This window comes from Tribolium madens, unplaced genomic scaffold (genome assembly GCF_015345945.1).
Source record: "Tribolium madens isolate multiple individuals breed KSU strain unplaced genomic scaffold, Tmad_KSU_1.1 Scaffold_91;HRSCAF=231;Tcas5.2_LG7, whole genome shotgun sequence".
NCBI lineage: Eukaryota > Metazoa > Arthropoda > Insecta > Coleoptera > Tenebrionidae > Tribolium > Tribolium madens.
Genome location: NW_025401063.1, coordinates 8379757 through 8404547, shown reverse-complemented (window position 1 = coordinate 8404547; position 24791 = coordinate 8379757). Strand labels below are relative to the sequence as shown.

Genomic DNA, 24791 nt, shown 5'->3' with positions numbered 1-24791 from the left:
GAATTATTGTAATTTCGCCGGCCGTTAGAGCATCCGTAAAATGTTCATCATTTAGAAATTTGCATGCAATTAGAATAATGATGGCAGCAAGCAAACGTTATTAATTTTTTTGCTAAAATACACTATTTCATCGTGAATTATTTCAACCATAATCGTAAATTATTAGGTAAAGAAATATGTGACTATTTTTACTTTTAATGAAATTGCCAGTGCGGATTAAATAACATGGTGTGCTGACTGGAATAGCAATTTATAATAATTATTTCAGTAATCGAGCCAATCAGTAATTGTTAAAGAATTTGATCTTTTCAATTAGAAATATTTAACATTGTTCTCAATTGAACAAAACAATAAATAATTGCTTAATAGGCAACAAGAATTGCATTTTCTAGAAGAATTATTTGCAACACTCATTAATTATTTTGCGTTTTATTTGACGATATTTTTGTTACAACCAAACTAATTGCCTCACTTCTAAACATAAAAATTGTTTCTTATAATAACAAATTACCGTTTAATAAATATATTGTATGGCGACAGAATATTTATGTTTTTAAATAGCTATGAATTCTGAATTATCGAAAATTTTTATATTAGATATAAATTTTTATTTTTCCAGTTTTTTCCGGATTACAACACTTTCCTAACGATAAAGTTATATAATAACACCAACATTCACCTTACAACTCATGTTGGGATTTTTACAAAATCCGGAAATCCATCCGGAAGAAGCTATGACACACCAGACATGGTAAATAATTACATTTTTGATAGATCTGGTTGGAAATAATTTACGAGTATTAGTTTCTTCATGTTTACCTGTCTGTTTGTTTATACATATTTATATGTATAAAGGATCCAGATTTTTCAATAAGACAATTTGTAATAACTTATTAGTAGAGTAAAATTTCGAAAAAATAATATAAAAAAACAGAGAATTTTAAAAATGTTTGACAGAAAATTAAGTAGGTTTATCATTATAAGCCTACAGAAATGTAAATCAAGAAAATTATTGCATTTACCTACGACATAAGTGGGATTCAAACATCTTTGCATGCTGAATATACGAATTAACCTTTTCAACTTTACAAGAAAGTAACATCAATAAAAAAATGAAAATGTGCATAGAAATATTTATTTTCTCACTTGCATAAATTTGTCCGTCAAATGAAGGGTTTTCATATTTTTGTATCTAATTATTGTTTAGGTTCAGTCAAACATGTATTCAAATTTTTCTTTACAAAAATTATAGTAGTTATTTACAAGTCAAGAAAGTATTAAGAATTCGTTCAGGACCCTGTTCCGCCAAAGTTTTTTGCAACTTTGCACTTTCCATAAATTGTAAACTGCAAAATTAATATATTCTATCAATCTTTTAAATCATTTTTGGAAATTTTTGTAAAACAATAGCCCTTCGAGGCGAAGTTGACAGCATAATTATGCCGAAATGCAATCTATACATAAGATTGTTATATATTCTTGTTTAATAAGATTTGTTATTAATGTGTGGTTGTTGATGGTAAAAAAGTATTTAAGTAGTTTTTTATTATTTCAAAGATTCAATTCTATAGAATCAATTGAAACAGAAAGAAATGTATTACAGCTGTAATAATGATAATGTAATGCTATTTGTATCATTTTGCAGTCATCATCACTGTTATTCAGTAATTTATTCAATGACAAAAACCTGAGACGAATTACAGAAATAAATTTTCTGTTTTAATTGTAATATCCTAAAGGTTTCGCTATTTTAAAATAGAATTAAATAGAAAGTATTCAATTCCCGACATCCGTTAATTCTTCGAGAAGTCATTGGAAATTTTGACAAATTTAAAACTACCATTTATAATTTCTTATGTAATAAACCATTAGTCATAGATGAACAAATTAAGTTCATTCACCCATCTTACTTAACCATCTTTTTTTTTAATTTATTCATAACAAAATTAAGCAAAATCGCTAAAGTCACGATTACTGACTTTGTAAATATGTAAATATAAATAGGTATAAAAATATATTTTTATCGCTTTATAAATAAAAAGGTTTTAGAGAGACGTCAAGTTTACTATATCAGAAAATCCTTTTATTATCATGCGTAATAAAATTAGGTGATAGAAATGGCCACATTTGACTGGTGCGATAAATATCCTCGAAAACATAAACCAAGGCTTTTTATTATAACAAGTATGACTAATGTGGCTACGCCTAAGACCCTGATGATGACCATTAAAAAAATTAATAGGTAATTATCATTTTATTAGCTATTGACCCCCTCTATGTTTCTAGGTATTGTTTTTTATCCTTCTGACTCCTTGTAGCTCCCTCGAGAGCCTGTCTAGAGGCACAACTTGTTACGATAGGTCAGGTTCTCGGCCATGACACGCGAAGAGGTTTCACCTCTCCTAGTGGTGACCCTGTACGTCGAGGAGGGGCGCCAAGCTATAAAGTCGGCTTCTCACCGGCGCGACTCCAGTAGTACGCTGAAAGCTAGGTCATAAAACAGGTGTGTTGTGGCAGTAGCAAACCCGATCACCACGTGTGACCTACATTCACACGACATACTATCCCAGTGTACATTTTCAATGTGAAAGTGCCTTAAAAAGAAAGACTGACCGACTAAGCTGCGAAAAACACATCCAGTGATAAATTGTGATATTAGTTTAGTGACGTAAAAATGCCGGCCCCAATTGAAGAGCAAGAAATCGAAAAGAACGAAATCGACGATGTCGGCACGTTGTCGTTCTCGCCCCCACCGGCCAAACTCCTGGAAACCAGAGACAGCATCTCGTCTATCGACAGCGACGTCTCACTGTCTTTTGACCGGAGCCCCAGTAATGGAGAGAATCCGGCCGAAGCCGAAGATGAGGGGGCTCACATGGCCGACCTCTCCGACAGCGCCTCCGACACGGGGTCCGCAGGGGGCGGTAAAGACTCCGGCTGTGAGGTCACCCCCGAGGTGACGGAACCCCCGTTCCAACCACCCTCGGACGAACTTGCCGACAAAATCGTCCAGCAGGTCGAGTTCTACTTCTCCGATGCAAACATCACAAAAGATGCCTTCCTTTTGAAACACGTTAAGAGAAACAAGGAGGGCTACGTCAGTCTCAAGCTCATCTCCAGCTTCAAGAGAGTGAAACACTTGACCAAAGACTGGCGAGTGGTGGCTCACGCCTTGTCCAGGTCTACCAAACTAGAAATCAACGAAGCTGGGACGAAATTGAGACGACTGGATCCTTTACCCCAATACGACGAAACAACCCCTTCGCGGACGGTGGTGGCCGTCCATATGCCCATCGAAAAGGCAACCATCGAAAATGTAGCCGAATTGTTCAAAGTCTGTGGCGAAATTGCCTTGATTCGGATCCTAAGACCCGGGAATCCAATTCCAGCAGATGTTAGACAATTCATCAACAAGAACCCTTCACTTGCCGGGGTTGTATGTGCTTTAGTCGAATTTGTTGCGTCTGAATCGGCCCGAAACGCGATTCAGTTGCAACACACCCTCGGAGAACCGATGAAAGTATACGAATTGAATAATGTTCCTCATCCCGAACGCAAGAAAAAGACGAACAAGAAAAACAACAATAACAACAACAAAAACTTTTCTGATACTGATTACATTAGCTCATCATGTCAAAGCAGTTCCGAGGCTGAAGATATCATCAAAAACCGGGCAAAACTCCGCCGGGGCTCCTCTGCCCACTTCCCCTCCCGCTACATAGAGCCAGCTGCTTGGCTCCAGAGGCGTCTTTCGGCCTCCAGCACCGAAGCCAACTTTATCTACATGCCGAGGCGTTTGAGCTACAGCAGTCGCGATTCCAGTGACTCTAGCTTGTTCCTGCCTCGTAGAATGAGTGCCTGTAGCTTGTCAGGCTCCGAGAATGGTTATAACCGGCGGTTATCCTCGGCGAGTCAGTCGTCCGATTACAGCAATCCTCGTTCGAGAAGCAATAGCACGGCCTTCCAGAACGGCGAGAACGTGGTGAGGATGCCACGTGGTCCGGATGGTTCCAAAGGATTCCGACAGAGACCTTTAACGGCAATCGCTCAATGAGAGGTTCATGATAATCGGAGCCTTGACGTTAAACTTTTACTTGCCTAACGGCGGAAAGCGGCTTTTTTCTTTTAGAGGGAAAATTTTGCTGGTCGAACCTTGCGAATGCATTATTCAGAACACGACCCACTTACTTTTTGTTGTTTCTAGCACGGACTTTCACCCAAATGTGGTCTATATTGTAGTGATTAGTATTAGCGAAAAGTTAGAAATTTCTACTTAATTGAAATTAATTTGTTACGCTTTTTAATTTATGAAAAAAAAATGATTGGATTCTTCTCAAAAGCACCGAGTTTTTCATTTGCTTAGTTTTTGCTTATATTCTAGGTTGCGTACTTAATTTACTTTCTACTTTGTTAATTAAGCTAATTATAGATTTAACGCTTCATTTTCTTATCCTATTGTTTTGTTTTAAAAACATTTAGATTAAGGTACTATCTAGGAGAAACTTGTTGATAATGTAGAAGCTGTGGATTTTAAGCTGTTGATCGGTCGGCCTTGTGTAATTTTTTTATAGAAAATAATTGTTTACTATTATGCATTTTGATGTGGTTTATGCTGTTTCCGTGTAATCTGTAAGGAATTCTCTTCGCTAGAATTAATCTCTAATTCCTAAGTATGTAAATTTCATTTTGTACATAAGCGTATTTATTATTTCCTTATTTATTTCGATTACAGAATTTACTGTTTTAATGATGAGCGCTTTATTTATTTATTTGTTGTCTATTATGTATTATTTACATTAAATTTTTGGGCAAACACTTGTTTTTCATTTATTATTCACCTTCCTATACTCCATTTAGCATTAGCATCACAACAAACACGTGCTTTCAAACTGATATACAATAAATATTGATACTGATAGTACTTATCATATATTTTATTTACAATTATTCCAAAACATTAGTATTGCTTCTAAATATTTACATTTAGATTTTTAAGTCTGGCTAATAGATTTTCAATTCCAAATCAATTATAATAATCTCCATCCTGACATATATTAAAAATAAATTTGTTTTGAACTTTTATGGAAATTCTATTGTTTTAGCACCGTCAATATATTAAAATATGAAAAATAGGCAATAAATAAGCAAAAATTTATTTCACTAATTAATGATTGTCACTAGTAATGATTTACAGAAATTCATTCATTATTGATTTCAACATTCCCACAATGAAAGAAAATATATTTTACAAATCCTTGACATTACAATAAAATAAAGTTTCATTTTCATAGAACAATGTAATTTATTCTTACGTGCCATCTTTTTTATTTGTTTTCATAAAATGTCACTTTCCTCTTTCGAAAACTTTCTACACGACCAGTTCTACGCCAAAAATTAATTTTATCGACTATTAGAAAGGTTAATCAAACATTCTAAAAATAGGTGTCTTCAAGCAATTCCAATCTAAATAATAGCAGCCTTTTTGGAATGTTTATTAAAAAAAGATAATATGTAAGGAGTGTACTTTCAAATTTCTTCCTGCTTTGAACCTCAACTATGATATGATTGTAGGTAACACCCAACAAGCTTTGTTATTCTGAAATCCACGTAGTGAAAAAAAATTAAAAGTTGGTGCAATTTTTATTTATTTTGTGATCTGAATTGTATTCTGATGTAAATTTAATCTACATAAAGTATTTCATAATTTTTGCACGACTGTTATTTATAAAACCCACCTTTTATTTCATCATGACATTTCTTTCTTTATTTTTACGTTTCATCTTATTTGATTGGAACGATTTATTCGAATTCAGTCTTATTTTAGTATAAATACAATTTGGAAGTTCCTACACGTAATTTTAACTTTACAAAACTTAATAGGTATGCGAAAGACTTTTGAGAACAAATAGAACAATGAGAAGCCTACAAAGCGGTGAAAACTCAATCGTGTAATGAGTTAAATAAGTATACCGTTATTAACATAATAATAATTGTTATGAGTGTGACATATGTAACGAAGAAGCATATTGAAAATAAGTTATTATTTACATAAAAAGTAATAAAAAATAAGTAAATTAGGCAAATTTGAAATATTAAATAATAATTTTCAAAATAACTCTTAATCAGAAATTTTGATTTTGGTAATCCTTTTAGTTTTAAGCATTTAAATGAAAACCTATTTATCATAGTTCTCATGCTCGGGGCTCTAAATGATATTGCAAAATATGATAAATACATAAACAATTATTGTCTTAAAAATTATCGTAGATAAACAAAACCATAATTATGTATGTGCCTAACATTATATGTAGACGCTACATTCGTTTTCTATTGAACTCTTGGAGGCTTATTGTATTGCCCTCCTTTCTCGCTTGCAATTTCTAAACATTCTACGCTAAAACTTAAGAAAAATTTAAAAATTTTAATGTAACAACTTGACAAAATATAAAATTACTTGAATGCGAAATGCTCAACTTTTCTTAAACATCATTATTGTTACAATGTTACAATTAGTCATTTTGTAAAAATATTTTATAGACTTTTTTCATTCTGCTTTAGCAAATTTAAATCGCATTAAAGGTTTGCGGGTTTTCTCTCCGAAAGCCGCAAATTTTGATAATCCGTGACCTTTGAAGCCTGAATAATTCAGTTCCGATAATTAAATTTTCTGTAATTGATCAATAAGTAATTTTCCCCCAATCAGCAATCATGACAATTTCACTGTAGGAAACCATTGATGAAAAGTGCGTGTAATCGCGGTAGTAAATTTCCAGTCCTCATGTTAAATAATAATTCGAAGTAAAGAGTTTGCGATACGGGCCTGATGATCTAAAAAGTGAGTGTTTCTCTCTTATCGAATGACTGTAGAATGAAATTTGCTGTCAACTTTCTCCACCGACACTTTTAGTTAAACTAGTTATAGTGAGGGGACCATCGATGCGTGGCAAACCTTCTTTATAATCTCCTCCAACTTTCATCAATTTCATCATTCTACACCACGCCGCAGTCAAGTTCAACGATTTGCGCTTGACATTGCGGAATCGTTGGCTTGGAAAAAGAGAGAAATGGTCTATTACGACTTCGATATGTGCACATGAACCCACTTGTAGAATTTATTTACCATTCAGAACAAAATGAAAATTAGAAACTTACAAATTAAATTCAAATAAAGACGAAATTTTTTATTGCCAAAAACAAAAACAAGCGTGAAGCGTGTCACCAAGAGTAGTTATATTCACTTAATTAGTTGGTAATCAAGCTGACCAAGTAAAATTTTTAGATAGGGAAAATCGTGTTTTTTGAGATTTTGAATGTTATTGTATCGATAACTGCTTATCCCCTGATATGTATTGTGTGTTGCCTACCAATTAATCGTTCTGTTACAGAAAACTTTTTGTTAAGCAAACTTTTGAAAAATAATACATCATTCTAAATAATATTTTATTCTATATTAAATAAAATACATCTATCTCGTGGAAGGTCCTGGTCTATTAACATTTAAATTTTCCAATATTTCAGCGTTATATCTTTTCGCCCGTTTGGTTTTAAAAGTCTCTTTCCTAGGTTGTCTCACGTTAGAATGTTGCAACAGTTTCATCTGATTCTCAAGCAACTGAATTGAAGATAACCCTTCAGGGATATGGACATATCTAATATTTCTGGCGCTTATATAAAAATCCTTAAAATGATGCCGTTGTCCTCTTGGATCGTAAAATACTACATCCCCCATTTCTACATTCATTAGCCCATCAACATGTCTTATTAAACCAGATACACAACTTTCATTTCTTAAATCAATGACTGTATGTTTATTCTCTAGAGCTTTAACTAGACTAGTCAGGTAGTTATGGAAATGGAATTTTTCTTTCTTTGAGCCAAAATCCTGCATTTGGATGCTTTTCTTCGAAATACAAATTTTAGGTTAGAAAAAGAAAAATAATTAAAAATTAGATACCTTATAATAATTGACACTACTAAATATGCGTTTGTTTACTCAACACTGCTTGTGCTTAAATTTACAACACTTATTATTAGTCAAAAAACAAAAAAAATACAGAAAAACAATTTTGACAATAGTTCAAATTTGAAAACTGTCATGCAGTAGGTCTCGTGCACCACTCACTCTCACATGATTTGTTGTTTATTTAATTGAATACGTAAATAATTGAATAAGTAAATTAAGTAATAAATACACAAACGTTACAAGTTACAGTCAGAATACAAATAATCTTAATTTTTAATTAAACAGAACAAATTGTGTACGGGTTCTTTGTTCATTGAGTCTACTTTTATCTACCTGTGTGTATGAGGACTACAGCACCAGATGTGAAATTTTCACCGTTCTGATGCAAAAATCCTTTGTTGATATGTTAACTGTTAACTGCAAGTGATAAGTGATATCTCTTATCACCTGCTTCAAAGCAAATAGTTGAAAAAAATATGTGGAAATACATCGGTGGTACTGTCGTCGTAGGTTCAGTAACTTACGGTCTATAGTAAGTCCTAACCAATAAAATTAAACAATTTTATTTACGTCTAGAATTTTCTGCATTTTCAAGTCGGTATTTTGCTGGAGGTGTTTGTAAATGTACAGCGCGACTGGACGGTTTAGTAGTGGTTATAACAGGCGGGAATTCTGGAATTGGTAAAGCTCTAGCTGTAGAATTAGCACAAAGGGGTAAGAAGTTAATTTATTCAAACCTCTTTTTAATTTAAAATTTCCGTAGGTGCGATTCTTGTTCTTGCATGCAGAGATATCGAAAAAGGTATCAACGCAAAGAAAGATATTTTACTAAGTTTGAATAACAAAAACGTGAAGATATTTGTTAAACGACTGGATCTTGCCTCAGTTAGTAGCATTTTGAAGTTTTCTGAATCACTGAAGTCAGAGTTTAACGAGATTTATGCGTTGGTTAACAATGCTGGGATTTTTTACCACCCACATACAGTCACTGAGGATGGTTATGAAATAACATTCCAAACCAATTACTTGGGTAAGCAATTTCGAGTTTCATCACTTGTTACAGTGTACAATTTTTAGGACATTTTATCCTAACGCACAATCTACTCAGCTTACTAAAAAAAGCAGACCATTCCAGGATTGTTAACGTGACGTCTGAAGCTCATAGATTAGTAAATGTTTATGATTTAAACGCCGTCACAAAATCACAGACTGAATTTCGCTCGCATTTAGTCGCTTATGGAGTAACGAAACTCGCTTTGATTTTATTCACGCGCTACTTATTTAAGAAGTTATCAAGTAGGGTCCCCTTATTTGACTCTTAAATGTTTAATAAAATAATTCTTTTAGACACAAATATAATAGTAAACGCTGCTAACCCAGGGAACGTGGAAACAAACATTTACCGTCATTTCCCCTTCTTGAGCAATAAATTTTTGTACGGTCTTCAGTGGCCAATCAGACAAATCGTTGTCAAGAGCCCCCGACAAGGAGCCCAAACGATTCTGCACTGTTTGTTAACATCAAACAGAACAACTGGACAGTATTACAGTGATTGCAAGTTGTCTTTACCAAGTCCTCTTGCTTTGGATGATAAACTTGCAAAGGATTATTATGAACTGACTTTGGAGATACTAGGTGATAGGTTCAGTACAGAATCGGAGTGTTAATTTAGTCAAAAATGTGGATCTCACCTGATGGAAAATTTCACAAATTAGTTGTAGTGGAGGGTGATTGGGGTAAAAAGCCATCAGAACAGACTGAATGTAAAATATTTGTATCAGATTGTCCAGATTCATTCTTAGAGTATAATAACACGAGTGTAGTCATAGGTGATAGCGACAGTGAGACAAGGCGAAATTTAGATTTATGTTTAATTACAATGAACGAGGGCGAAACGGCCAAATTCAGAATAACAGCGGAAAATGTGTCATTCACACTAAAGTTAGAAAACATGAAATTCAACAGCTATATTTACGAATGGGATGCTAAAAAGAAATACGAAATTGCACAACACCACAAAGAGAGAGGCGTGGAATTATATAAACAAAATAGGGGCAAAGACGCCGCTCACAGATTTATCAGAGGTTTGAAAGTCTTGTCTTCAATACCAATTGATGTTGAAACACCACCTGAACAAATTGACACAATTCCCCTTGATGATATTAATAAATTAAAAGCGAATTTGTATAATAATTTAGCTTCGTTTTATTTGAAAAAGCAAGATTGGTTGCTTACTATAGGCACCTGCAAACGAGTTTTCGACTTTGATAAAGATAGTGTTAAGGCACATTATAAACTTGCTGTTGCTTATATTAAAGACAAAAATTTGGAAGCGGCTGAAAAAGAATTGGATGTTGTTTTAGCAGCGGAACCCAACAACAGGGCTGCCATTGACCACATGAAACATGTCAAAGAGGAAATACGCAAAGCTAATGTTAAATTTAATATGATGGTTAAGAAAATGTTTACTTAAGTTGTGCCATAGTTTAGATTTTTATTTACGATTATGTATTTTTTAGAATAAATGTTTAATCTTAACTGTTACTTTTTTAGTTCCTTGAAATAATTGCTTTTTAAAAAATATCTTTAAAAAAAGGGTAAAATTAAATTAAAGTAATTAAAAAATTACTAGTATGTAGTCAAATAATTACGTCCTATTTCCCTAGCATATTTATAACTAATAAAAATTATTTATTAAATCACATTAAATCCACGATCAATTCAGCCGTGGTTTCTTCTCAGGAGGTGGTTTGATCTTCTCCTGTGCATTTTCGGTTTTAATCTCCTTACTCTCACTAGTGCCATTTTCAACCCCAGACTTGCTAGTAAGTGCAGCAGGTGTTGTTTTGGGTTGCGGTGGTGCAGGCAAAGGAAACTTTTTGATGAGTTCACCCAACAGCATATCAACTCTTTGTCGCTGAAACAGCGAACTTGGTTCTTCCCTGGGTTTCTCCTCTTTGCTTTTGGCTTTATCTGTAGTATTTTTCTGAGATTTGAAATCCCATGAATAGCCTTTACTAGGGTGATACCTGGCAAAACTAGCAACTTCCTCAAATGAAGACTGTAAGTGGTGGACTGCAGATAACTGCAAAGTTGATGTCATTACATTAAAATGACTTGAATAAAGTTAGTACCAGTCTGGAATTTAAAACACTTGCTAAATCAGGTGCTTGGTACACAACTCCTGCTATAATGTAATAGTCAGCTAAAGGTGTCACTTGCTGAGGGCTGTGCCTGTGTTGTTTCCTAACTACATATAAAATGGGTTCCTGGACATGCAGTAATACGTATTCTAATCCAGTCATGTTTCTGGAAATGGAAAATAAATAAATTATCATTAGTGTAATCACAGTGTAATTACTGGAGTTGGTCTGGAGTCAAACGTTGCATCTTAACAATCTCATTATTGCAAGTTCTATCAAAAAATGGATTTGAACGTTCTGAGAAGTAGTCCATAACATTTGCAGTATTGAGTATTGGAATCCATGCAGAATCGTGCCATGACAGACTTAAGGGATTCTCGGGAATTCCAGGGACCATGCCCAGCCTTCCAGGCATCATCGCCATGGTTTAAAATGACCTAAAAATAGTACCTTTTTATCAAATGAAAAGTCGTAATTTTTTTTCAAAAAAACTGAAACAAGTTTTACAGTACGTTCTCACAAGCACTAATTAATGTAAAATAAACACTCACTTTTAGAAATTGTTCTGATGAGTGCTTTTTTTCTAAAAAAAAAAATTTTTTGTATTTAGTTTTCTTGATAGGGTTGACAAATCTTGAAATCTGACACTAACCTCACTTTCTTGTTAAATTAATTAAACTGACACATTTTATTTCGAATTTATCCACACACATTAATTTAAAGGTAAAACTTGCTCATTAGTGTTATAGTTTTATGCGAACTTTACATCATTCTTAATGGTCATCCAAAATAATTTCAAAGTTTTACTTAAATTCTCTGTTTATAACCTGACAATTGCTTCGTAACCTCACTTTTTAGCTTTTAAAAAAATGTATTTCTAAATTTTTTATAACTCTAGTACTATTTTTATTTTATTCTTAAATTTGAACCTGCTTTCGTTTTTTGCTTTCGTAATTTGTTTCTTGATAAAAAGTAGGTATGTGTTTGTGTGGGATTGTCCTATTTTTAGTTTCAAAAAAGTGGCTTACCTAAATAGGTACAGTTGAATAGCAAGATGCCGTTTTTTAGAAGAAACTTAAGGAGGTACTTTACTATTTGTGATGAATTTCATAACTTGGTGTTACTTTAAACTTTCTTTCAGATGGAATTAAAAGTGGTCCCTTTACATCTCAACAAAAAATATCTGTCTGAGTGTTGCAAGCTCATAAATGATGAATGGAAACGTAGCGACACTGCCCGACTGAGGAGTTTGGAGTCATCGTCTGATACTTTACCCACCAGTTTAATTTTATTAAGAAATGAAGAAATTATTGGCCATTTGAAACTCTCTCCCATTCCCAGTATTAAAGATGGTTGTTTTGTGGAATCAGTTGTTATAGAGAAAGGATTGAGAGGCAAGGGTTTTGGAAGATTATTGATGGAGAAGGCTGAAGAATACTGCAAGAATTTTTTACAACTAAAAACAATTTATTTATCAACTAAAGGGCAAGAAGGATTTTACAATAAGTTGGGATATATTGAATGTCAACCTATCTCTATATATGGTAACTATATGCCCTTAACTAGCACCATGAATTTTAAACATGAAAACAAAGCTAAGAATTGGGAAGGAGCACCAAAACCCCCTCCTCTGCCAACAAACAGTTTTAATATAAATGCAAAAACTTATATGAGGAAAGAATTATGATTCAGTACAAAAGTTCGCAACTTGGCACACTGATAACTAACTGAATTTCTGACTCAACTGCCATATGAAAAGTGCAAATAATTGTAGAAATGTTTTGTAGATTGTGATAAAAAAATATTTGAGTTGTAAATTCATTTTAAAATCGATTGTGTCAATAAACACTTGAATTACATAATTTTATCACTCCCATTTAGTTTTCAGTGTTTCGTGCAAATCCCACAAACTTTCCCATAATGTTCCGGTTGTGAAAGAGAATCAACTAAAAACCTTCCAAGGTCGTATTTTGAAATTGCCCTTCCTGGAGATGCATCATGTTTCACCTCATAATCCGATCCTGGCTGATCTGAAATAAAAATTATAGCAAAACCACTTTTTACTATTAAAAAAACGTACCAGCAATATGTGGTGGCAAAATTGCAATGTACTTCAAATTAGACTCCTTTAATGCATCAAATTGGCGCTGATGGTCCGCATTCAAGTCCTTGAACATTGGTGGGACTTTCTCAAGGTCATAAAATAAAAATGCTGATAAACACACTGAGACAACTTCAACATTAGCTTCTTTCATGGCTTTGAGAATATTTTTCATTCCTTCACTTAATACAGTTGTGGGTTTTAAGTCATTACGTGTCCCTAAGACAACTACAACACCATCCACACCCTTTATAGCGTTTAAAACGTCATTATAGTTAAGAACATCGCCTTGGACAACCTCAAGACTGTTTTTTAAATTGTCGGGTACTTTAGAGGGGTCTCTAACAAAAGCCCTTACATTTAAACCTTAAAAGAGTAACTGAAATAAATATATTTTAAAAATCATCTCTCAATTTACCTTTTTTAACTGCAGCTTCGACCGCACAAAGGCCGGTCATGCCAGTAGAACCAAATATCACAATTTTATTCATTGTAATTAGATAGAATTATCAAAATACTCAATATATACGTGTGAAAGAGAAGAAAATGTTGTTGAATGGGCTCTCTATTTGATTTAATTTTCACAATTCATCATGAGTTGATAAACAAAAGATAATAAACGTCAATGTCACTTGCTTGCCAGTCTCATTTTTTCAAATAACACTTTTTCCGAAAGCGGACAACAGCGAAATGTGAAGTTTATTTAAATTTAGTTAATATTGTTTAATTATTAATGCTTAGTTATTCTTAGTTTATCATTACTTTGGTACATGCAATAGTTAAATTATTTTGTTATGAATTTAAAATGAGGTCGAATACCATTTCTGAGTAATGGCATTGCAATGAAAAAACGAAAAACACTTGTCATGATTATGAGAACGTCAACGTTGACAGATCCTTAAAAAAAGATCTACAGATTAAACAGGTTTAACTGTTACTATTAATGCGTTAAAATGAGTGCAGAGGAAGTTGTTTCTAAGTTAAAAACCAACTCGGAACAAAACTGTGATGAAGCTGTACGTCTGTTAGTGAAAATAGCTGAAAATATTGTTAAAGATCCGGCTAACCTAAAAATAAGGTCTCTACAAAAAAACAATTCCACTATAAAAAATAAAATTTTGTCGGTTAAAGGAGGTTTGGAGTGTTTGAAATTAATGGGTTTTCAAGAGGTATATAACATACTCGTATTACTTTACATTCATTTATTTAAAATCATTTTAGAATGAGTCTAGTTTCACACTACCTTCAACAACATCTGTGGAAAAATTGCAAGAAGTGAAAAGTTGTCTCTTGAATTTGAAAAACAGCGACAAACAACAGGGGGCTGTACCCAAAGTAAAGGTAATTGCAGTTAATTAATTAGAGTATTATTTGAACATTGTGCTTCAATTCCTTCTTGAAATTGTAACATAATTAACAGATAAGTGGCTGCAGCTCCAACTATCTACAATCAAATGTTATTAACTAAATGAAAGTTAATTATTTTGTTTTACGGTAAAAATTAAAGTTGCGTCGATATAAAATAAACCACAGGCTGTAAACTGTAAGGGTCTGTGATTTATTTGTTGGGAAAATACCATCAACTAAAATTAATTTTGGAGTACATAATTGAATGAAATATAAAAGAAATACTTTTCTCTTTACGTTTGGATCAGATTCATTCATAAGAACCTTATGAATGGCTATTCCTGTATTTTTGGCCTAAAAATTACTCCACCGATTAAGCTAATTTTCAGTTATTTTCCTTACTTCTTTGGTTGTTAAATGACAATTTATTGTTACGTAAAATATTTCAAGAGTTGTCCATAATGCCCACATGAACCATACTAGAGCTGCAATTTTGTTTTTTAAAATCTGAAATTTTTTATAGTATTATTTTTTTGATCTTACGAAATAGTATTTACTCACCAAGCTTTCATAATACAAGTAAAAAATCGTAAAGACTTCAGTTAAAAATTGTGAAGTCAAGCAGCTCAATATTTGGACTGAAAAACTATCATTTAATTTATTGCCAACATCGGTCAAAAAATCGTGAAGTTCCATAAGTAATTCAATTTTCGGTTGTGTGTGTTTCGTTTGATATTCATGTGATGGTTTCGAATTGAGATAATTATGATTAATTTTCTCTGCATTAAAATTCGTCAACAATCTATTAATCAAAGCGAAACGTTCATGCACGAGAGTGATTAATAACACAAAATTAATTTGCACCAAGTAGGACACGAATAAAGGGAAAAAAAGAGCAAAATGAGTTTCATCCGTTGTCAAGAAAATATTTCTTCCCATGTAGATAAGTGTAACAATGCTTCGTCCCAAAATTGCTAGAAATCCTACAAAAATCATGCAAATTTCGTATAGGAAATGTTTGCGATAAATAATTTTCTCTCCTAAGTCTCTAAACTTCATGTCAGCTTTTTTGATGCTCTCAATGCAGGTTAATATTTTGTGACTGTTTGATATGTTAATTAAGTAGATTACATAAGTGACCATAATGTTTGCAAGGATTTGAAAAATTATTCCAATTTTAGTAACCCCAGCATTGTAATTTAGATGAAGTTGTGTGTGTTGTAAATTCGTTAAAACAACATACAGCAATGCTGAAAATAATGAAAGATAAACTATATTAAGAATTTTCAACAAGTTGAAAACTGCCAATTTTCGAGTGTTATTTTTTGTTTCTATAAAAACTGCAGACAGGCCAAATGATCCTGTCGTAAGCAAAATAGGGTATACAGCATCGTAAATGTCTTGTGTGGACATTTTGGAACGATGTGGGAGTTATTGGACATTGATAAGGGATTTATGCACAACTTTCGAGTGTTTAATATTGTAAATGAAGCATTTGGGGTGATAAAAATCTTGATGTGAGTAAGTTTTTATTTACACTTGCGTGATTTATAGTAATATTAACATTAGTCATATTGGGTAAATGTATATTGATCGTTAAGTAATAACATTTATTTTATTAAACAACGTATTTGTTTGATTGTGATTATTTTTTATGATTTGCAGCAAGATACTATTATCAAGAGTAATAACAGCAATTTCGAAGTTAATGGCGATGATTTAGATAATGTGAAAAGATTTGTTTTACCTCCCCTTAAAAAGGTAAGTAAATGACACATAATTAGCACTGTTTTATTAGCATTTTTTCTTTTGTTAACGTAATGAAGCTTAGGGATTGTAACTAATGTTTTCTCAAGGCTTATTTTTTTAAATTTTATTAATTAACTGTTTTTTGAACAATCCTGTTAATTAAACAAATTTCTAAAGTATTTTAGTGACAACAGAGATGATTAAATGTTTTTTCTTTTTGTGGCGTCTACAAGTAAAATGGCGTTGGTTTAAGTAAACTAATATTTTCAAACGATAAAATTTTTATAACTAATCGTTTATTGTTTTATAATTCTTTTATAATCTGATACCAGATTGTAAGCCAATTGATTTGCCAAAATTAAAAAATAACCTCTAAGTTAACGCAGTTCTTAGTTTTTGGGACCAAAAATGAAAATATTTTTTTATATTATTTTCATATAATTTTTTTATTTAATGATAATTTGATTTTTGTGTGAAGCAATAGATAAGCAAAAATATGGTTCCATTTTACTCATTTTCGAGATGTGAACAGGGTTTTAAACCAACTTTTCGAAGTCTAACTTCTTTGAAAAATTTAGACAAAAAGTGCTGTGTTTATTTTCAAGACGTGATCATTTGTACTTAATCAAAACATTGCTAAACTAGTTGCTTACACACAAAGTGACAAGTGTTACTTTGTTATTATGTCGTTTAAAACATTGCTTTATTATTCGAAACGCAAATTGTGGGTGTTATCGTTTCCTGAAATTGAATCATTATAACAATAAATGTAGTTGACGAACCAATCATCTGTAACAAATTTCATAGTTTAGTATTTAAAGCCAAACACTTAACTTACGTTAAATAATAATCCTGCGTCAATATTGAACAGCCCACACAAAGTAAATTTGAAACTGCTATGCTGTACCTGTTTCGAAAACATTAAAAGTTTTTCCTCAATTTCATCATTCTGGGTTCTTATTAAAACTTTGTGTACTTTTCTGCCCACAATGTTAGCCTAATTTAATTAAATTTTATAATAGCTTTATTAAGGAAAACTGGAGTATAGGTAAAATACCTGCTGGCTTGCCAAATGACATGTAATTGTGACGTGAAGAATTTCGTACGATTTAAAAATACCCCAGGCTAGCCAACAACTTGCGGAAAATGGTTTACTGGAGTGCTGAAATTTTTGTAAACAAAGTATTTTATAAATAATTGCGGGAATACCATCCAGTAGTAATAAAAAATAGAGTACAGGCTGATGAAAAATTGGTGCGTTAGTGCTGGTAACATTTGGATGTTGTAATTTGAGTTTGTTGTGTTTGCCGCCTTGCATAAGATCTCGTGGATTTCCATTAAAGTCAGTATATTGTTTGAAATGTCTGAGTTTATATTTTTTGGTGGTTTTACATTTAATACAGCTGAAAAAAATTATTACTCCTTGTCACAACAACACGCACTTACTAGAAGCCAAATTTTTGATGTGTTGTTCCCTTAGCGTGAGTTTAATTTTTTCCAATTGTTGTCCAACCATTTTAAATCTTTCATAAATCAGTATTGCTGTAAACCCATACTGACTGTTTAGAACGTACAAAATCGCCAAGGGAAATAAAAACATAGTCCACATAAATAGGGAAAGGGGCGGAAAATTTTCGATTCGAATGTTATAAATTTGCATGGACCCAATTATTACAATCATCAAGAATCCGGTGAAAAATATTATTAATTGGTACCAAACGGCTCTAGTGTATCGGAATTTTTGATTCAGTTTTGCCAACAATTCATCGACTTTATTCAGTTTGAGCACAACGTCTCTCACGTGGTCTCTCTTAGCAAAACTCATAAAATAAATCGTGTATAATATGATGATACCGAAAATAAACTCAAACGTTAATCCAAAGTTTGAGACTTTGTTACGTTTTTTGTAAAATTTTCCACCTACCACATTATTTGATCTCGTTACGATTGTCATAATGAAACAAATCGTGAAAATGATGAGAAACAATACTGTAATAAAATGCATTTTTTTCGAAGAACAGAGACTGTATTTTCCGGCATTTTTAATTGGAAACATGGGAAAAATGCCCAGACTTGTTGATAATATAAATGTGGGCAATAAACTTTCATAAAAGTGGTTTGGGGCTTGGAAAACCGCCATTTGTGATGAAAACTGGCTTTGATATGAAAAATCTTTTCTGATGTATGAGTCATTATTTTGATGATACCTTATTACAGTTGTTTCATGTTTCGTAATTGCAATAATTCAAATAATGTCAGAGATAATCTGAACAATGTTTGTAAACATTACAAATTCATGTCACACTTATTTTTGGAGCGCTTTGCATATGCAAATAATCCAAATTCACAACTAAATTTCTCTGGTTTTGCAAGACTTTTGCTTAACTTATTATCACGTATTTAAATTGGATTTTTTCGTATTTTGTTGAAAAAATGATTACCACCAATTAAACACGTGATTCATTTAACTTTCAGCAATTTACCAACCCTTTTTTACAAAGGATTGAAACCGAATTCCACAGGGCACTCGCTTTTGACGACAAAGAATGTCAAAAGCGTGCTAAAAAACTAATTCCATTGGATAGGCTTGAAAAAAATGCACAGAGAAATTTGCGTTATGTCCAAACCCGAATAAAAAATGGTAAGTGTTGGAGTTGCGAAGATACGTGCAATTTAATTTTCGATTAGAGAGAGTTCAAGACCCGGAATTTTCCATCCAGGATATGTTAGTCGTGGAATTGTTAAAATGGTTCAAAGAAGAGTTTTTTTCATGGGTCGATTCTCCCGATTGTGAGAGTTGTGGGGGAAACACCGTGATGTCACATATGAGTTCTGATAAAAGCGATTTAGTTTATACCAACAGAGTTGAAGTACTTTCTTCTTATTTTTATCATACATTATTTTTTATTTAAAATGATTTGAAGGTCTATAAATGTAAAACTTGCAACTCATTTACTAAGTTCCCCCGTTTCAACGATTTGAATATTTTGTTGGAAACCCGGAGAGGGAGGTGTGGAGAATGGGCTAATGTTTTTACTTTATTTTGTTGCTCTTTGGGGTGGGATGCTCGGTATGTTGTTGATGAATTGGACCACGTTTGGACTGAAGTTAGTAATTTTTCATAACAACTTACATAACTCACAAATTTATTTTTTTAGGTTTATTCAATTACGCAGAAACGATGGGTCCACTGTGACTGCTGCGAAAACGCATATGATACACCCCTAATGTACGAAACAGGGTGGAATAAGAAATTAACATACATTATAGCGTATTCTCCTGATGAAGTCCAGGATGTAACCTGGCGTTATTCTAGTAATCATAGAGAAGTTCTTGCACGAAGAAATAAATGTAGCGAAGACATACTTGTGAATGCATTAATTACGCTCAGAAATGAACGTCAGAAGTCATTTAGTACAACCAAACGGGATTACCTAACTAAGAGATTGGTTGCTGAGTTAATAGATTTGATGGTTGAGAGAAAACCGAATGATAATGAAAAGTTCGGCCGCATTTCGGGGTCAAAAGAATGGAGAAGTGCAAGAGGTGAAATAAAAAATGAGAATATGTATGTGTGGATTATTTCGAGTAAACATATCGTTAATAATAAAGTGACAATTAAATATTCCACCGCTTTAGATAAATACGAATTTGTGAAGGGAGATGATGGTGTTTTGATTGTAAATGAGTGGCAATATGGTGTTTATGACTTCAGTAATATGTTTAGGAAGGAAGAGAAAGATTGGAAAACTGTTTACTTAGCCAGAAATGGTGCAGTTTAAATCAATTTGTTGTTCCTATTATCATTTCGTGTTAATTTTTAGAAGGGACTGACCAAGGAAGTGTATCATGGAAATTTGAATTAGATAAAGGGGTTAGAAAATGTATAGATAATTTATCATTAAAATTCAATTATCAGCTATATGAAAATGGGGTAGTACAAGTACAATTAATTTCCGATAATAAGTGTGTGGATTTTCATAATAGTATTGCGTCAAATCGTGTTAAATTTATTTTTTTAACATATTTTCTTCCAGCTGAAGGGGTTGTGGAAACTCAGGCTTTTTCGGGAGTGAGGCATTTTACTATTAAGGCTACTTTAAGTGGAGGAAAGGGCAGTGTGGCCTGGCAGCATGCCCAGTTATTTCGTCAGTCCTGTGACAGTAAAGATTTTCCATTTGTTCTTTGTGTAACCTTTAAAAATGTTGAATAAATAAATATTTTAATATGATTTGTGGTTTTATTTTGAAAAAGGTAGTTTTTACCTGGTAAAAGGATATGTAAATTTAAAAGAATACTCTTTAGGTGATTCGAGTAATTTGAATTTTTTGACACCTTTTACACAGCAGAGCTTTTGACGTTTCTTTGTTGACACGTGCAGACATAACCTAACTCTAGTTGTTTTATAACTTTTTTAAACTTCTCCTGACTGTGAACGCACAAATTTTATTAAAAACTGTTTCTTTGGAAATCCATGTAAATCTTTAGTGCATAAAAAATGGTAAGTATTTTTCACATTAAAGTAAAATTGAACAAATGGTAATTTTGAGGTTATGTTTCCTAACCATCTATTTTTTACAATAATTTTAGCCTAAAACACGGAAATTTATTGATAAAAAGAAAGCTATTACCTTTCAACTAGTCCACAGGAGTCAGCAGGATCCTTTAATAGCAGATGAAAATGCCCCTCAGAGAGTCCTTGTTCCAATAGCTGAGAAGGAAAAACGTTTGGAGGAACAACACAAATATGGGATTTATTTCAACGACGACTGTAATTACTTAGAACATTTGAAAGACCCGAAAGATAATCAAGTAGAATGGCCAAACCACGTAGAAAAAGCTCTCGACGAGAGAAAGATCAAATTTGACCTACCTGCCACAGTTTTCGCCTCAAAACATGAGGAAAAAGAAGGAATGTTAAGCAAGGCTGCACCAATTTCAGGTTTCTATTGCATAATGTTAATTATGGTGGTGTAATTTTGTATTCTAGGGCCCCAGCTTCATTTGGATCCTGACTTAGTTGCTGCAATGGATGAAGATTTTGATTACTCAGATCCTGAGAATCAGTTAGAGGATAATTTTATTGAGTTAGCTGAAGGTGTTGCCTCTGATCAAGAATTTGACGATGAGTTTGAATTGGAATCAGATTTTGGCAGTGAGGAAAGAGATGAAGTTGGGTCATTGCCAGACTCTCAATTGTCTTTCAATGAAGAAGAAACAAAGTCAAGATTTACCAATTATTCAATGACAAGTTCTGTAATTAGGAGGAACGAGCAGCTTACTTTGCTTGATGACAAATTTGAACAGGTACTAATCGTGTTATGAAAGATTATGAAAATATTTTTTTCTACGTCTAGATGTATGCTGACTACGATGACAACGAGATTGGGGCTTTGGACTGTGAAGAAATTGAAGGCCATGTACCAGAGAGCTCTGACATACTTTTACAATATGCAGAAGAGTTTGAGCGAAGTCAACAAAAAGAGAAATTAGATAAAGAAGTCATAAAGGCGAAAATTGATGAAACTTTGATTAAAGACTCTGAAAGTGGAGATGAGATGGTGTATATGGAAGTACCAGAGAGGAAAAAGTGGGATTGTGAATCTATTTTAAGCACCTATTCTAATATCTACAACCACCCGAAATTGATCAAGGAACCATCTGTAAGTATGCGATAAATAAACCACTGAAAATACACCTTAAATATTATTAATATGTATTAAAAAAAGAAAAAAAAGAAAGGTTTATCATAACGTAAAAACCACTGATAGCAAATAAAATGATTAATACATAAGGAAGTTTAAGTCTAGAAAATATATTGTTATTGCTATGTTATGCAACTTATAATTAACACTTCAAATGTCTACTATGAAAATTGCAAAAGTAAAATCAGTCAGTAACAGGCAAATCAATAAGGATTTATGCCTTTTCTACTGTTACACAGCCTTCAAAAACATTATGTTTATAAAAAAACAATGGTTCAAGAAGGTTGCTGATAAAATGTTATTTTTTTCAAATTGTTGTGAAACTTCAATAGCTTTTCATCAATTATTCTCTTATCTTGGTTCCGTAATTCACACCTGATTGTGCAAATAAATATTTTTCTCATGCAAAATACTCGTATATGGCTACAACATAATAAATAACTTGCAAATGAGAATCGACCTATTTCACAGCACTTAAGAATCCTACATAATATTTAAAGTTGTTTTATTTCATTGCTGTAACAGTTTCCGTTTTCTCAAACGTGAGAAAATGAGATTAAATGGAGATCTCTACTTTGAATAAAAAAAACTGAAAATAGGACAAGGGAAAACAGGAAATTTTAATGCCGCTATTTAAATTTACTCAATTCATAGCCATGAATTTTTAAACGTTTTCGATTTTCTTTCAATGCAAAGTGCATTCAATCTAAAATTGTTTATTAGTGTTTATTATTAGGAATGGACGTTTTGCTTATTTATAATTACCAAACACAAATAAATCATTTCAGATGCGTCAGCTTTTTGGTAAATGATTTTTTAAATTAGTTTTTCTTTCATTTAAACTTTAATAACAATGAATGAGTAGTTAACTAATTATACACAGAAATTTGATAAGCCTACTCACATTTTTATTTTGTTGGTCAAAAGTCCGACCTGAGTCATACATTGTCTAATTTGAAAGTGTAATAATTTAAGAGTTAATTGTTAATTTGTTATGGTAAGAGAAATTTAAATCTAAATTTGAATTTTAAGAGAAAATAATGCAGCCATTATGATTGTCGATCACAAACTTTTCTATAGATTTTTACGCCAGGGATTTCGTTCATTATACCTCCCCATTGGAAACTTTTGAGAGCTTCTATATAAATCTATTATATCAGTCTCATTTACGTCGCTATTTATTATAACTTTATCAAAAGGGATTTGATAAAACAAGTGTGTTTTTTTCTTTTGTAGCTTATATAAATAGCAACTGACTGGTTAAGTCCTTTGTTTTTAATGTACAGATGTTCATGTAATAAATATTATCGTATTTACTGGTTTAGTCACATGAAATTAGGTAAAATAAGAAATTTCTTTGTTCGATCATCTGGTGAGGTTGTAGGTCACTGGATAATACAAGGAAGGGTCATCAAAAAGTGATTTGTATTTTGCGCACTTTTTGATCAATCCAATTACCGCTTCTTGCACAAGATTTTTTTATTTCCGTGTATTACTTTTATTTTGTAGCGATAGTGTAGTTTCTGTGTTTGGTAATTGTTTTGTTTACACATTGTTAATGCATAGAAATACCTAAAACATAATTTACATTTATATACTTTTAGAAGAACAAGAAAACGTGTATTGTTTTTGTTTTTGTTTTCAATGTATTGTTACAAAATTGTGTAACTTCTAAAAATACAGTTTTTATTATTTTTTAAGTCAGCAAAAGTTTAAAGAAATTACGCTTTAATGAAAAAGCTTTTTCTACAATTGAATTATTGTTCCAAGTGACATAAGTATTTAACCATTAATTAGGTGTCGACTATGACTAAAGTTAATTTTGGAACGTTTCTCAGCTTGCAAAATAGCTTATGGTTATCAGAAATATGTTGAGTGATGCCACGTTTAAAATTCCTATGCTAAATACATAAATTTTGTTAAATGGTGAAACTACAATCTTCGTTTAATTGCGTCTTTTTCAATTTTTGTGATAAATTGAATACAATAATGGAAACATTTGTATCACCAGATGTAATATTTTAGGAATATGAAGATTTGAAACAGAAAAATGATAACTTTATTGCGACGCAGTAGCTACAAAAAACATCTGAGTGTAATTAGAGTGAAGATAATGCCCGCTGTATTGTGCATTGTTACTTATTATCAACAGACCTAAATAATTATTATTTAACGGAGCAAAACAAGTCCGACTGTACTGATTATTCCTTAATCCGATATTTTTAAGCGCAAAACAATAGAACTCTGACCATACGTTATCTAATTTTGATCCAATATAGTTATTGATTAAATTTTTTTACCTTAAATGGCATTGTTTTTGTTGCAGAAGGAAAAAATCCAAATTAATAAGAAAACCGGCATTCCTATTAATATCTTAGGTTCGAATAAATTAACACAAAAGGCTTTAGATAAGCTGAATCAAGAGAATGAGTTTATTGAAAGTAGGGGCCCAAAATCAACAGGAGTGCAATCTGTTATTTCTCAATTGTCGACTCTCTCTGTGCGGCCAAGGGGCGAAACTCCTGAGGAGAGAAGAGACAGGAAGAAACTTTTGAAGGATTATAAAAGAGAGCGTCGATTGGAGAAAAAATCCAATACTATAGCATTCAAGGAAGAAGCGAAGAGACAAGTTAAAATAAACATTAATAACCGGAATAATATTCAAGCGAATAAAATTTTGTAATTTTTGTTGTAGTTATTACTAGAGATATTGTTTAAATAAAGTTTGAAGAATTGAATTGTTTTGTTATTACGGCCCGTGTGTTTGGCGCCGCCACTGGTTG

At 32.4% G+C, this 24791-nt stretch overlaps 10 protein-coding genes across 13 annotated transcripts; 6 read left to right on the top strand and 4 right to left on the bottom strand.

Annotated features, from left to right (window-relative positions):
- Positions 1-2462: 2462 nt before the first annotated feature.
- Positions 2463-4813, top strand: LOC123010614 (la-related protein 6). Its single transcript, XM_044407644.1, has one exon. The coding sequence runs from the start codon at positions 2675-2677 to the stop codon at positions 4052-4054; it is 1380 nt and encodes a 459-aa protein (XP_044263579.1). The 5' UTR covers positions 2463-2674; the 3' UTR covers positions 4055-4813.
- Positions 4814-8114: 3301 nt separating this feature from the next.
- Positions 8115-9630, top strand: LOC123011833 (retinol dehydrogenase 12-like). The gene is made up of 5 exons (XM_044409477.1): positions 8115-8495; positions 8559-8677; positions 8727-8993; positions 9041-9259; positions 9311-9630. Exons 1-5 carry the CDS (start codon positions 8440-8442, stop codon positions 9628-9630), a joined length of 981 nt encoding a protein of 326 aa, XP_044265412.1. The 5' UTR covers positions 8115-8439.
- Positions 9631-9641: 11 nt separating this feature from the next.
- LOC123011836 (FK506-binding protein-like) lies at positions 9642-10501 on the top strand. The gene has a single exon (XM_044409481.1). It carries the CDS (start codon positions 9642-9644, stop codon positions 10434-10436), a length of 795 nt encoding a protein of 264 aa, XP_044265416.1. The 3' UTR covers positions 10437-10501.
- A 96-nt stretch (positions 10502-10597) lies between these two features.
- Positions 10598-11974, bottom strand: LOC123011837 (mediator of RNA polymerase II transcription subunit 6). The gene is made up of 5 exons (XM_044409482.1): positions 11759-11974; positions 11658-11689; positions 11325-11543; positions 11098-11272; positions 10598-11048 (listed from the first exon to the last, which is right to left on the bottom strand). Exons 3-5 carry the CDS (start codon positions 11528-11530, stop codon positions 10680-10682), a joined length of 750 nt encoding a protein of 249 aa, XP_044265417.1. The 5' UTR covers positions 11531-11543; positions 11658-11689; positions 11759-11974; the 3' UTR covers positions 10598-10679.
- LOC123011839 (N-alpha-acetyltransferase 80) lies at positions 11727-12996 on the top strand. Of its 2 annotated transcripts, XM_044409486.1 has the most exons (3): positions 11762-11829; positions 12116-12189; positions 12248-12996. In XM_044409486.1, the coding sequence occupies exon 3, from the start codon at positions 12248-12250 to the stop codon at positions 12791-12793; it is 546 nt and encodes a 181-aa protein (XP_044265421.1). In that variant the 5' UTR covers positions 11762-11829; positions 12116-12189; the 3' UTR covers positions 12794-12996. The 2 variants fall into 2 exon arrangements, with proteins under 2 accessions (XP_044265420.1, XP_044265421.1); XM_044409485.1 differs by having other exon boundaries at positions 11727-12189.
- Positions 12553-13851, bottom strand: LOC123011838 (flavin reductase (NADPH)). Its single transcript, XM_044409483.1, has 3 exons — positions 13626-13851; positions 13187-13573; positions 12553-13136 (listed from the first exon to the last, which is right to left on the bottom strand). The coding sequence occupies exons 1-3, from the start codon at positions 13696-13698 to the stop codon at positions 12991-12993; spliced, it is 606 nt and encodes a 201-aa protein (XP_044265418.1). The 5' UTR covers positions 13699-13851; the 3' UTR covers positions 12553-12990.
- Positions 13852-14084: 233 nt separating this feature from the next.
- On the top strand, positions 14085-20534 carry LOC123011830 (peptide-N(4)-(N-acetyl-beta-glucosaminyl)asparagine amidase). Of its 2 annotated transcripts, XM_044409474.1 has the most exons (10): positions 14085-14376; positions 14429-14548; positions 16220-16315; positions 18779-18944; positions 18992-19173; positions 19228-19410; positions 19462-19891; positions 19943-20074; positions 20128-20289; positions 20341-20534. In XM_044409474.1, the coding sequence occupies exons 1-10, from the start codon at positions 14161-14163 to the stop codon at positions 20514-20516; spliced, it is 1863 nt and encodes a 620-aa protein (XP_044265409.1). In that variant the 5' UTR covers positions 14085-14160; the 3' UTR covers positions 20517-20534. The 2 variants fall into 2 exon arrangements, with proteins under 2 accessions (XP_044265409.1, XP_044265408.1); XM_044409473.1 differs by having other exon boundaries at positions 19462-20074.
- On the bottom strand, positions 14442-15979 carry LOC123011832 (putative gustatory receptor 28b). The gene is made up of 5 exons (XM_044409476.1): positions 15116-15979; positions 14957-15061; positions 14840-14908; positions 14701-14790; positions 14442-14651 (listed from the first exon to the last, which is right to left on the bottom strand). The coding sequence occupies exons 1-5, from the start codon at positions 15965-15967 to the stop codon at positions 14559-14561; spliced, it is 1209 nt and encodes a 402-aa protein (XP_044265411.1). The 5' UTR covers positions 15968-15979; the 3' UTR covers positions 14442-14558.
- On the bottom strand, positions 16002-23124 carry LOC123011834 (putative gustatory receptor 28b). 2 transcript variants are annotated; one of them, XM_044409480.1, is made up of 6 exons: positions 22913-23124; positions 17750-17845; positions 17513-17706; positions 17361-17465; positions 17142-17300; positions 16002-17092 (listed from the first exon to the last, which is right to left on the bottom strand). In XM_044409480.1, the coding sequence occupies exons 2-6, from the start codon at positions 17817-17819 to the stop codon at positions 16994-16996; spliced, it is 627 nt and encodes a 208-aa protein (XP_044265415.1). In that variant the 5' UTR covers positions 17820-17845; positions 22913-23124; the 3' UTR covers positions 16002-16993. The 2 variants fall into 2 exon arrangements, with proteins under 2 accessions (XP_044265415.1, XP_044265413.1); XM_044409478.1 differs by lacking the exon at positions 22913-23124 and having other exon boundaries at positions 17750-18135.
- On the top strand, positions 20644-24746 carry LOC123011831 (protein LTV1 homolog). The gene is made up of 5 exons (XM_044409475.1): positions 20644-20804; positions 20894-21245; positions 21294-21610; positions 21661-21966; positions 24335-24746. Exons 1-5 carry the CDS (start codon positions 20802-20804, stop codon positions 24689-24691), a joined length of 1335 nt encoding a protein of 444 aa, XP_044265410.1. The 5' UTR covers positions 20644-20801; the 3' UTR covers positions 24692-24746.
- Positions 24747-24791: the final 45 nt, after the last annotated feature.

Excerpts from the sequence above, each read along its gene's own strand:
- LOC123011838 (XM_044409483.1), bottom strand. The coding sequence starts at position 13,698 with ATGAATAAAATTGTGATATTTGGTTCTACTGGCATGACCGGCCTTTGT. Across the intron at positions 13,574-13,625 it reads CGAAGCTGCAGTTAAAAAAG|GTTTAAATGTAAGGGCTTTT; the intron begins GTAAATTGAGAG and ends TACTCTTTTAAG. Across the intron at positions 13,137-13,186 it reads TTTGCCACCACATATTGCTG|ATCAGCCAGGATCGGATTAT; the intron begins GTACGTTTTTTT and ends TTTTTATTTCAG.
- LOC123011832 (XM_044409476.1), bottom strand. The coding sequence starts at position 15,967 with ATGTCCACACAAGACATTTACGATGCTGTATACCCTATTTTGCTTACG. Across the intron at positions 14,909-14,956 it reads GTCATTTAACAACCAAAGAA|GCCAAAAATACAGGAATAGC; the intron begins GTAAGGAAAATA and ends AGTAATTTTTAG. Across the intron at positions 14,652-14,700 it reads ACGCAACTTTAATTTTTACC|ATAGTTGGAGCTGCAGCCAC; the intron begins GTAAAACAAAAT and ends ATTTGATTGTAG.
- LOC123011830 (XM_044409473.1), top strand. The coding sequence starts at position 14,161 with ATGAGTGCAGAGGAAGTTGTTTCTAAGTTAAAAACCAACTCGGAACAA. Across the intron at positions 19,174-19,227 it reads TTTATACCAACAGAGTTGAA|GTCTATAAATGTAAAACTTG; the intron begins GTACTTTCTTCT and ends AATGATTTGAAG. Across the intron at positions 20,075-20,127 it reads TGTTTACTTAGCCAGAAATG|AAGGGACTGACCAAGGAAGT; the intron begins GTGCAGTTTAAA and ends GTTAATTTTTAG.
- LOC123011834 (XM_044409478.1), bottom strand. The coding sequence starts at position 18,128 with ATGAGTTTTGCTAAGAGAGACCACGTGAGAGACGTTGTGCTCAAACTG. Across the intron at positions 17,301-17,360 it reads GTCATTTGGCAAGCCAGCAG|GCTAACATTGTGGGCAGAAA; the intron begins GTATTTTACCTA and ends TAATTAAATTAG. Across the intron at positions 17,093-17,141 it reads ACGCAGGATTATTATTTAAC|ATGATTGGTTCGTCAACTAC; the intron begins GTAAGTTAAGTG and ends AATTTGTTACAG.
- LOC123011839 (XM_044409485.1), top strand. The coding sequence starts at position 12,248 with ATGGAATTAAAAGTGGTCCCTTTACATCTCAACAAAAAATATCTGTCT.
- LOC123011837 (XM_044409482.1), bottom strand. The coding sequence starts at position 11,530 with ATGGCGATGATGCCTGGAAGGCTGGGCATGGTCCCTGGAATTCCCGAG. Across the intron at positions 11,273-11,324 it reads TTGACTCCAGACCAACTCCA|AAACATGACTGGATTAGAAT; the intron begins GTAATTACACTG and ends TTCCATTTCCAG. Across the intron at positions 11,049-11,097 it reads GTGTTTTAAATTCCAGACTG|TTATCTGCAGTCCACCACTT; the intron begins GTACTAACTTTA and ends TCAACTTTGCAG.
- LOC123011836 (XM_044409481.1), top strand. The coding sequence starts at position 9,642 with ATGTGGATCTCACCTGATGGAAAATTTCACAAATTAGTTGTAGTGGAG.
- LOC123010614 (XM_044407644.1), top strand. The coding sequence starts at position 2,675 with ATGCCGGCCCCAATTGAAGAGCAAGAAATCGAAAAGAACGAAATCGAC.
- LOC123011833 (XM_044409477.1), top strand. The coding sequence starts at position 8,440 with ATGTGGAAATACATCGGTGGTACTGTCGTCGTAGGTTCAGTAACTTAC. Across the intron at positions 8,678-8,726 it reads TGTAGAATTAGCACAAAGGG|GTGCGATTCTTGTTCTTGCA; the intron begins GTAAGAAGTTAA and ends AAATTTCCGTAG. Across the intron at positions 9,260-9,310 it reads CTTATTTAAGAAGTTATCAA|ACACAAATATAATAGTAAAC; the intron begins GTAGGGTCCCCT and ends TAATTCTTTTAG.
- LOC123011831 (XM_044409475.1), top strand. Across the intron at positions 21,611-21,660 it reads TTGATGACAAATTTGAACAG|ATGTATGCTGACTACGATGA; the intron begins GTACTAATCGTG and ends TTCTACGTCTAG. Across the intron at positions 21,967-24,334 it reads AATTGATCAAGGAACCATCT|AAGGAAAAAATCCAAATTAA; the intron begins GTAAGTATGCGA and ends TTTTTGTTGCAG.